We start from the raw sequence: 11,342 nt of genomic DNA, 5'->3' as shown, positions 1-11,342 counted from the left end.
TATGGGCGACCTCCCACTTGCATAACAAAATTAAGTGGCAATTAAAAATGATTTATTGATTATTTTACTGTGTATACCTAAGCTTGTTAATAAAAAATCAATAAAAAATTTTTAATAACCACTTAATTTTGTGCATCTACGGATATATTTCTAAGCTCTATATATCATTTTCTGTATATTTTTAAATTAAAATTATATAAAAATGCTGTATAGCATAGCTCCTCACCACTCCAATCACTAAGTTAGCTAAATATATATATACGTATACAGAATCAAGAGTTATAATTGCACATTTATTCAAAGCTTTCTTCACAGTACTTTGTGAAAAATTATTTAAAAGGTATTACCCATGCAGCATCTAAATATAGTCCACACATAACAATTAGATCTTAGAACTCAATCCCCTTTAATTTTCTCACCATTTATAATACAGTATATCAAGTTATGCTGACATGCATTATAGAATTGTATAAGAACATAAGAATAAAGATAACTGCAGAAGCCCTATTGGCCCATACAAGGCAGCTCCTATTTATAACCACCCAATCTCACAATATACAGTACAGTATATTCAAACACTGCTAGCATATCAATTACACTTCAACATATATATACATCATGATCTTGCTAACACCAACATTAATAGAAACTTCCATATTATTATGCCATTCTTCCTGGAGGTTGGTAGTTAGCCTATAGGGTGGGAGGGGCAGGAAGGTGGACAGCCTCCATAAGCCTGAGTTCAGCTTCCTGTTCCTGACAATGTTAAACTGTCAAATGTTTCTTTAGACTTTAAAACTGCAATTAAAAAAGGCAGAGAAACTTCTTCCGGTGATCATAGCCTGACTTTACAGTTACTTTCGAGTCTTTTTGCCAACATATCTAGCAGCCAACTGGTAGAACTGTACAAAATAAAGAGGTACAGTGAGGTATCTTTGAAGATTAATGAATGAAGAGCCTCATAATCCCAATACCAAGGTTAAGTTCCCACAAATATAGATCAACACTATTTTCCTGCATATGCATTTAGAATTTTGAGAAGATTGTGGTCAACATGTTATTGCTACAAATACAACAGCAACTTGTCCCTAACATGCATGATTTTCTCTCTAAGAGAAGTTCACAACCCTGCTTTGCTGAATATTTGATTAGGCAGGGACAAAGGACTTGTGTAGCTTTACTTGAACTCCATGCTGCTTTTGACACAGCTAATACAAAACTACTAGCCTTTGATGTTAATAAAATTTATCTACAGTACTGACATTGATCAAGGGGTACTTAAGTAACAGAACATTCCTCAGTCATTTGCAAGGGCATAACAAATTCAGGCAAAATGCTTTATTTTAAAGGTGAGTTACAAAAGAAAACAAGTTATGTAACAAGATTTATTACAATGATAACACAACAGTAACAATGAATACCCACACAAATATGTGGTCAACAACAAAACAGTCAAAGGCCTAGAACAATATACTGTATAGATGACTTTTTTTTTTTAGGATGTAAACATAAATTTGGGAAACAAATGGGATAATTTATTTACCAAATTCAAAGAGATGTGAAGTTTATGTGATGATAAAGTATGAGAGAATAATGAACCTGTACTGTAATAAACTGGTAGAGTAGTGCATTACCAGTTTATAGTGCAAATGACAGTACAGTACTGTGTGGCAGGAAGATGTTTATAGAATGTAAGAAGTCATTTATTTGCTTCATAAAATTAATTGATCACACTTAATGAGATGATAATATTACAAATCACATCATCAAATTTGCAAATGACACTAAGATATATGGTAAAGTGGGAAGTGAAAATTATATTAAGGCCATACAAAAAGATCTGTATGAATGCCACAAGTGGTCAGAAGACTGGTAAATGCTTTTTAATATACAAAAATGCAAGACTTTGCACATGGGGCATAACAATCCAACTACAGTAGTACCATATTAATAACCTTACCTTGCAGCAGATTGATGAAGAAAAGGACCTTGGAGTTAGGAACTGAAAGTTGACAACAAGTAGGAGCAGAATTCACTGAAAGTTGACAACAAGTAGAAGCAGAAGTAAAAAAAAAAAAAAGAAAGCTAACTAAACCCTACGTATAATCAAGAGTACCTTTGACTTTAAGGGAAAGAATTTACTGTACACTTATTCATCTATAAATAATAAATATAAATAAATGTTTATTCAGGTAAGGTACATACATACAAGAGATTTTACAAAAATTGATAGATTTATAGATAGAGCTAGTACATACAATGCCTAAAGCCACTATTACACAAAGCGTTTCGGGCAGAGAATAAATAAATATATATAAATCTCTGGTGTGCCCCTCATTTGCATTATTGTATCCAAGCATGGAGACCTCATCTTCAGAAAGACATAGTTGCTCTGGAGAATATTCAACACCAAGCAACAACACTCATTCCAGAACTAAGTCAACTCTCATATCAGGAATGGTTGAGGGCCACAAGGCTAACACCACCGCAAAGCAGGCATGACTTGGCAGATCTCATCTGAACTTTTAAAATACTTAATTTGGAGGATGTCGATTCCAGATAATTTCTTCAAAAGGTCAAATGTAACACAAACAAGGAACAATTGGACAGTATCATGATAAACAAGCCACAATGTAGAACTGAAAAGAGAAAATGCTTTTTTGCCCACAAGGTTATAAGCCCATGGAACTGTTTACCCGCTGAAGCCGTAAATGCCAAAAACTCTGCTAAAATTTATAATCCAACTAGAACTCTGGACTGTGAGGCCGTGGAGGACTCTCCCACAGCTGGACTATGATGGCATCTAACTAATCTAAAAAAAAATCCAACTAGAAAAATCAAGACAAATTGGGACACCTTTGACAAGCAACTGGCTTCTTGTCCTCATCAAAGCTACTAGTGTGTTGGTGACCCTCAGGTAAATTAATTTACAGTAAACATTCCCAGAAATACTTCCAGGTTTAAGTGGTGATTAATGATGGAAACTCAAGCTTCAAGGCCATACTAGGAGAGATTCAAGGATATACCGAGATAGATTCAAGGCCATTTTGGGACAAATTCAGAGAGATTCAAGGCAATAAGATAATGTACTATAATGAAGAATGGGTGTCAATTGGAAAAAGTATTCAGTGGATCTGTGAAGATTGAATGGACATAGGATATGTCAAATGGAATGTCAAACAAAAAAACCATGTGTGTAAAACTGACCTGTCTGAAATGTTATGCAAGTTAGTGGCTTTGTAAGAATGAACAGCTTAATCATCAATATACTGTACAGTATGTACTTTCACAACCATTGTACCTTCTTGTATATAAAAAAACATAAATAAATTTGAATAAAGATAAGTAAAACTGATAGTATACACGAGTATTAATCATAACTCGGTGGTGGTTATAAAAAAAAAATAAAAATCCAGAGTAAGAGTATTATTCTGAAGATTTAAATGGTGTCCACCTTGCCAAAAATGCATTGCGTAATTGCTTCGCTTCTAACTTCACTTGTGGAAACCCAGTACAGAAGGCTCAGTGATCGGTGCTGTCGGCTCACAACTGGCATGTCCTAGGTTTGTATCCTGAATGCATCGCTTCAAACTCGCACTGTATTTTGTGCTACCCACCCCCTGCAATATATGCTCCAAACCCATGCAACTTCATGATTGTAATCACTTATCAACTTGTATCATGGTTGTTGAACATGTTGAATGCAAATTTTACCACAATGTACCTATTAATAATCCTCAAATTATGCTACAATGTACCTATTAACTTTCTTCAAATTTTCTTACAATGTACCTGTTGATATTCTTCAGATTTTGCTATAAATTATCTACTTAAAATTATCCATTAGATTAATGACCTGCCTGAAATGCTATGCATGTTAGTGGCTTTGCAAGAATGTAAAAACATCAATGCTATGTACTCTCATAAACCCAATGTACCCTCTTGTCTATAAATAAATAAATTATGCTATTACTGCACATTTGAATAAATATATTGTACAAGAGTAACAGTAATGCTATTTTTAGATTTAATATGAATACTGTGTTATGTATGAATAGATGTTTGTAAGCATATACAGTATGCATACTAAAGACATTAAATACAGTATATAGGTCTATTGTACTATGTATATATAAAATGAGCAGAGATATTTTCAATACAGTCCATACATATGAGAAATGTCCAAAGAAAGATAACATATTTAATAGCAGTGAGGAAATTTGTTCTCTTTATCCATTCTCATATATTCAGTGAAACATCTGAAGAACCACCTGGAGAACAATTACTCATATCCTGCTGTAGGCATAAACATCAGCTTATTGGACACACATAATATGCCCAATACATTTAGAAATTACTAAAGACTAATGTTTAAACCATAAGATATGTAACAGATTCAATCCGTTACATAAGATATGTAACAGATTCAACTGAGAAATATGCAACACAAATACAGATTCAATTGAGAAATTTTCAGTTGTCAATTACAGTTGTACTGCACAGTACTACATTATTACATCAGCTTCATGTTAATGACCATCTTCAGTGTAACTGCACAACATTAATTACTACATATAAAGGACGGCTAACTTTTATTAGATATTTTTTAAAAAAATCAGCTATAAAATATAGCTGTACAGTAACACTTAGAAAGTATTGCCTATATGTCTTTAAAACCTGCATAGTATTGATGAGAATTGTGGTTCTTGGTTGTGTACAAATACTACAAATACAAATACTTAAATGTACTACAGTACATTTAAGTTTGATTCCATAACCTAGAACTGGAATCAACTCAAGGAGGAAGCTAATAACAAATGTTACATTACTAAGTTTATGGACATAGTCTGTATGTTTATGATCACTATTATTGCTACATATAAATCAAATTCTTTATAAAAATGACACGGGGGGGGGGGGGGGGGGGGGGTTCAACTTGGAGATTAAAAGTCACACGTGTAGTACAGCTTGCTTCATTCTCAACTCACAATTGGAAATTTCGGGTTTAATTCCCAGGTGGGACAGTAATGATTGTGCACATTTCCATTCACCCAGTGCCATACACATGATGCGTGTGCATATGTGTGTGTACAGTACACACACACACACACACGACCTTGCATGTGGGGCAAAACAATGCGCATCTAAATTACCAAATCAACAACATTAACTTGCAGTAGATTGATGAAGAAAAGGACCTTAGAGTCAGGATTCACCAATCATTGAAAGATGTACAGCAAGTGGGAGTGGCAGTAAAAAAGAAAACCAAACCCTAGGAAGTTCAACAACCTTTGATTTCAAGGTAAAGAAGGTACCAGTAGTTATTCAAGTGCATAAATCTTTGGTGTGCCACCATTTGCACTATTGTATCTGAGCATGGAGACCTCATCTTCAGAGGGACATGCATGTTTGAGTGGAAGTTCAACACCAGACAATAAAAATCCTCCCAGAACTTCTCATATTAGGCACAACTGAGGACTAGAGGGCTAAGAACAACATTATTTATATTTTACAATTATATGGGTGAAAAGATTAACATATAATACAAAATTAAAGCTATCATTAGTAAGATGATGAATGGTGTTTAATTCTGACGAAAGGAAAATTAATCCAACCATGGCAGTATACAGTTCTTGATAACAGATACGTTGTGATGCCAATCCGTGTGATACACTCCAGGAACTTCATACATCTTAATCTTCCCAGCTTTGTCCAGACTACGTAGGCCAAATAAATCATTTTGATAGAAAAACTGATCTCTCATCTCTGTTACATTTTCTTCTTTATCAAAGTAACCAAAATGGCTGAAAACAAAGACAAAATATATATATATACATATAACATTACCCTGAAAACATATCACAATAATAATCACAAACTTGAAAATTTTTGTTTCTCACCTAGACTGCCATGGGGTAATCACTCCATCATCCGGGCCCCCAATCAGAACAAGTTTCTTGAGTTTCATGAAATTATTACGATAGAATTTTTGGTATGACTCATTTATCTCATTGTTGAGATAAGGTAAATAGTTTGAGTACCTGTAAATAAAATTTTTAAACAAGCTTAGGATTAAAAATATAACCTGAAGCTCAAAATAATATCAATATTCAAAATTATTATATTATTATGGCCATTATTGTGACAAGTGTCACAGCAACACATTTTAAGATCATCTTGTAATAATACTGTACATCTTACAAACAAGAATGTTTACAAATGTGTTCGTGCTTTCCCATGTCACATGTTTTAGCATTTGTATAGAGTACTGTACCAGTACTCTGGTGCAGAGTACAGACATTTTTGAAATGTCAAGTCTGTAAAAACAATTAATGGACATGTAAGATAACAGTGGCAGCCTGAATGATTTATAATTAAGCAGTACTATACTTACTTATAATAAAGTGTTTGATGGTGAGGATCATTCCAATAGTTAGCCACAGATACTCTCTGGCCAACTCTTGAGTAAAAAACTTCATATGCTGTCTCTTTTATGTACTGTGGAAATATAAGTCGCAGAAAGTCATCTGTAATGAAAATTACATTTAGCAATATCCTTCTCTTCATACAAATCTTTCCAGAAACTACTTAATACTGCAAACAATATATCTATGCATGTTACCCGTGTTGGTTAGTTTGATAGCATTCACGCATGAGACTAAGTAGTGGAGCTGATAGTCATTTAGTGCTGAGGATTACTAAATGTGTATAATGCCACTGAACAATATTCTCAGGTGCTTTTTGTGAAAATTAATGCTTTTCACATTAATGAAAACAACTCTCCGATTCATTTTTTTGTAACAAATGAGACTTGATGAAAACAAATTGAGCCAACATGTCATCCACCATATTTGTGTCCACACTATCTCATCCTTCACTTGCTACTTGTACTGTATAGAGGATCATTAATTTTACTTATGTCTTGTTAAGAGGTCACCTACATCTTTTAACTAGTTTCACATTCATACAAAGATGGAGTTACCTGTACTGTACTGTAATAATTCATTATTTAATTGAATATTTGTATACATTTCACAATTAATATTTTCTCCAGTTGCACATTGGGGTACTCGTGGAATTGAAGAACTCCTAGAACCCTCTCCAGGTATGCTCAAGGTATGCACAAAAAAAACACATTAATGTGACGTATCAATGAGAAAATCAGGAGCCATGAGGAGGATTTGAACATGGAGGATTTCATGCATAGGGGCAATACAGGAAAATCCTGACTTGGCTTCAATTGAAGCCTCAAGACCCCTAGAGGATTCCGCTGAATCCAAGGTTGCATTGCTTTTGACTATGTCATGGTGTAGTGGTCTAAGGCATGTGCTTGGGAATACTCAGAACATAGGTTCGAATCCTCCTCATGGCTTCTACAGATTTTCTTTTCTCCAGTTGTTAATGTTAAATCTGGATCTCTAGTTCATGCTACCTTTGCAATCCTCCTTTAAACACTGATGCCCTACAGTTATGCTTTTGAAATATTGTTTCCTCATATACTTAAATAATTATTTACATTTCTTACTAACAAAATACATTACAAAAGCCATGGCCTACAAATTAAAGCATGCATAGATAGTAGATTAAGTATTGGGTGAAATAGGCAGCCAGAATTTCTCAATGGATAAATGCATATACTGTAGATGTACAAAGGTCAGAGAGCAATTGTATGAGTCATGTATACAGTATTAGGAGAGAAAAATTTACACAACAAATTAGTTAGGACAGGATTAAATATCGAACCTCCATACTGGCCAGCCTGGGGTGATGATAAGGATATGAAAGTAGTAATATTATGGTCCATGGACTCCACAATTCCACGACTGATAATGCCCCCCTGAGAATAACCTGAAAAAACATTAAAAACTGTCATTGACAATATACATTTCTAGCACATGACTATAATTGCATCTGTAACCTTTTCTGTAACTAACTGTTACAGATTAATTCGAGTACATCCATGTTATTTACATTCCTCACTATTCATCTTAACTATCATTAGATACTTATGAACACAACAATTGATGTTTCATAAATATGTACCATATATAATTTGTTTAAACTGCCATGAATTTATAACACCATCTAATACTTTTAAGAAATGCTACAGACCCTAAGGAAAAATAATCAATAAATTAGTTCTTTATATCAAACATATTTCATGCAAGAAAATTAAAAGTACAACTACGACATATCTTACCTATTAGTATAATCCCATCTTGAGAAGCATCCATAATGGGCCGAATATGGGAGTAGAAGCTTTTCACTTGGTACCAGAGAGGAGCCAGAGACTTCCACCCATGCAGCATGTCAACAACATGAACTTCTGTGCCTGGGTGATACTAAAAAAAAATATATACAGTATAAATCTATTTCAAGTCAAACACAGTTCAAAATAATGGACAAACATATATTACAGTGGATTTAGAAAAATATATAAATCCCTATGCATAAATTTGTTATGGTAATCATGCATATTTTGTAAATTAATCTGTAATATTACTACAGTATTATTATTATTATTATTATTACAGGTATTATTATTATTATTATTATTATTATTACAGGTATTATTATTATTATTCTCTACTTCACAAAACAGTATCTCCAGCATATTATGAAACTTAACCTTCTCAAACTCATGTTTTTGCAATACAGTTGATTGAAATTTCTTTAAAATTAAACATGATTTATGTACAATGAGCACTACTTTACATGGCTATGAGTAATTCATATGAATCTACGAAAGTTACCTGCCTGCAAAGCAGTTAGGAACTCTTCCACATAATATAAAAAAAAATTGCAACTTTAATTGGCTATTCCCTTTGCATTAATTTGGTTGGGTAGCTAAGATCACTGAAGTGTTATGGAACACCATGGATTGACATCTATTAAAATACTGGTACTGAAAAATTTTAATGAATGTACAGAACAGTATAAGGAAAAGTATTAAAATTAAATGTTAAAATTTGTAACTTATAGAAAATAATTTACAGCGAATTATTTACAATTACTGATACCTGGTCAGGAAAATATACTCTCTGATATAAGTATACCCGATACATACAGGTAAAATACCGTTACAAGTACATAATTACACATTATATTCTCACTCACTAATAAGGAAACAATGGCCACATATACTTAAACTATTCCAGAACAAATAAACATGCATATACTGTAAATATAAATGTTTTAAACTAACACATATTCATGAATACAGTACAGGCATTCCTCAATACTATGAAACACATGACGCTAGTTACAAAATTATTAATGTTGTATACACATGTACACACTCTCATACATACATGTACATATATATATGTATATATGTATACACATATACATACACATACATATCTAATCACCCACACAAATACACACATCAATAATCTTTGTGTCACAAGTGGTCAACAAGAGGCTCACAACTATACAAGGCACTTTATTCATCTTCTGGTGTGTGGTTTGGTCATAATATCTTCAGCCACGTTATTGTGACTCGTCATCTGAATTTGATCTTTACTTGTATGTACTCAAACTAGTACATTAAACATTCAAAATATTTTAGAATCACTTGGGTGGCCGATATAATGAAGCAATAAGAAAGCATACACGACTAACTAAAGCACTCCCATGTACCTCTGTAATTTGATCTGCCAAGAAGTCCAAGCTGAACCTCAGGTCCCAGACGCCGTGTATGATAACCACCGGCTTGTAGGCCGTACACGATAACCAAATGAAGAAGGTGAAGGGTAACGCAGAGTAGGCCTTCATGCCGGGGTTTGTTTACACTTGATCAGCTGAGTGTCAATCATCTCGTTGCCAGTTCTTCTTTAGTTCTTCTTTACAAGAGTTCTTCTTTACAAGACTGTAATTACCATATTTGTATCCTCACATTCCTTATGTACATTCTTGTATATGCATAAATAAATAAATAAAATAAAGTTAGGGGTATTCCCGCCAGTGCGAGAGCGCGCGCGCCCACTTGGTCGCTTTCACTCTTGAAGCCATACGTGTACTTAATTTAATTAAGATGTGTATACGTATACTTAAGACGAGTATTAATACATTCTCTAGTGCATTGTAAGCTGCAAGCGTCTTACTCGCTCATATCGTGATCACTGTAACATTAACACTGGTATTATAATTACGGTATACGGTGCTGCTGATTGATATGTGTGAAAGAGTTCTTCACAAACAGCTAAATACAGAGTTGTTTAGCTCTGACCTTATATAATTCGCAGAGCCAAGCCTTAGCTCTTGGGCTTAGCCTTAGTTTCTAGCAGCGGCTGTGTATATACTCAGCTTTTTTTTAATTATTATAGTGTTTAACAACTTTTTTGCTGGTGGATTTGGATTTTTTGTTGGCGGGTTTGGAATTTTGGTGGATCCTAACTCCTAGGTCATTTTCTTCATCAATTAGGAAATTAGGGAAGACAGAGGAGCAGTTACTGACACTCAAAGGCCAGAAAGCATGAGTATAAAGTGCTATGGCAGGTTTAGAATCGAGAATTATATGTACGGGCAGTATAAAAATCTAATAAACAGTAGCATTAATTGCCAGAATTAAGCTGACATCCCATCCATATTCCAGATGTCATCCACCAAGTGGATGTCATCAACCTGGGATGACAGGTGGCTGCAAGTAATGAATTCCCCAATGGTGAACATTCCAATTGTAAACTCTGTGAACAAGAGCTGGGACATACTCTCCAACACTATATCTGTGATTACCCTGTTATCAATGATTTCAGACCAAATGGTATGACGTACTTTGAGCTCTGTGATCACTTCATACACTCAGGAATATTGGAAGATATTCCTGTGCTGTAGCCAGATTTTGCTAGTGGATGCATTATAATAGATTAGTCTTACATTTCATGTTCTCTCCTGGTTCCATGTATGACTGGCCGTCTCGTGAGATGGGGATATTAGATGAACTTATAGCTAGTTTTTTTATCTACACTGTTTAATCTTTCATACCGAATAGGGTAGCAGCACATTGTTGTATATACCTTAGCTTGTTAATAAAAATATGCATGGTAGATTTGTTGATAAGACAGATACGTGGAACAATGGTATGCCATACATATACAAACTATTGCATTTTAATGTTGAAAAACATGTATTGCCACTTTAATATGTCTAATGAATTGTTTATTGTATGAATAAAATTAGTATTACTGTATATTATTAGTTATATAATTTTTTTTATTAACAAGCTTAGGTATACAAAGCAATGTTACCTTATTCTATAGGAAAGATTACAGTGTAGATAAAAAAAAAACTAGCTATAAGTTCATGTGGCATTTGACATCCCGAGAATCCTAGCGTCTCCA

At 33.9% G+C, this 11,342-nt stretch overlaps 1 protein-coding gene across 4 annotated transcripts; it reads right to left on the bottom strand.

Moving 5' to 3' along the window:
• Window positions 1–1,371: 1,371 nt before the first annotated feature.
• On the bottom strand, window positions 1,372–10,008 carry Ppt2 (palmitoyl-protein thioesterase 2). 4 transcript variants are annotated; one of them, XR_011230037.1, is made up of 7 exons: window positions 9,643–10,008; window positions 8,201–8,342; window positions 7,744–7,848; window positions 6,395–6,527; window positions 5,901–6,041; window positions 3,650–5,804; window positions 1,372–1,869 (listed from the first exon to the last, which is right to left on the bottom strand). XR_011230037.1 is itself a non-coding variant. In XM_045754017.2 (6 exons), the coding sequence occupies exons 1-6, from the start codon at window positions 9,775–9,777 to the stop codon at window positions 5,606–5,608; spliced, it is 855 nt and encodes a 284-aa protein (XP_045609973.1). In that variant the 5' UTR covers window positions 9,778–9,854; the 3' UTR covers window positions 1,372–5,605. The 4 variants fall into 4 exon arrangements, 2 of the variants coding, with proteins under 2 accessions (XP_045609973.1, XP_045609974.1); XR_011230038.1 differs by lacking the exon at window positions 7,744–7,848 and having other exon boundaries at window positions 9,643–9,857; XM_045754017.2 differs by having other exon boundaries at window positions 1,372–5,804; window positions 9,643–9,854.
• Window positions 10,009–11,342: the final 1,334 nt, after the last annotated feature.

The sequence above is a fragment of the Procambarus clarkii genome, chromosome 30 (assembly GCF_040958095.1).
Source record: "Procambarus clarkii isolate CNS0578487 chromosome 30, FALCON_Pclarkii_2.0, whole genome shotgun sequence".
NCBI classification, from domain to species: domain Eukaryota; kingdom Metazoa; phylum Arthropoda; class Malacostraca; order Decapoda; family Cambaridae; genus Procambarus; species Procambarus clarkii.
This window is presented reverse-complemented; position numbering and strand designations above follow the sequence as displayed.

Bases quoted from the DNA above. Each gene is read 5' to 3' on its own strand.
- Ppt2 (XM_045754017.2), bottom strand. From the start codon at position 9,777: ATGAAGGCCTACTCTGCGTTACCCTTCACCTTCTTCATTTGGTTATCG. The intron at 6,042-6,394 runs GTAAGTATAGTA...TTTTATTTACAG, and splicing joins CATCAAACACTTTATTATAA to GTACTCAAACTATTTACCTT. The intron at 5,805-5,900 runs GTGAGAAACAAA...CTTTGTTTTCAG, and splicing joins ATTACCCCATGGCAGTCTAG to CCATTTTGGTTACTTTGATA.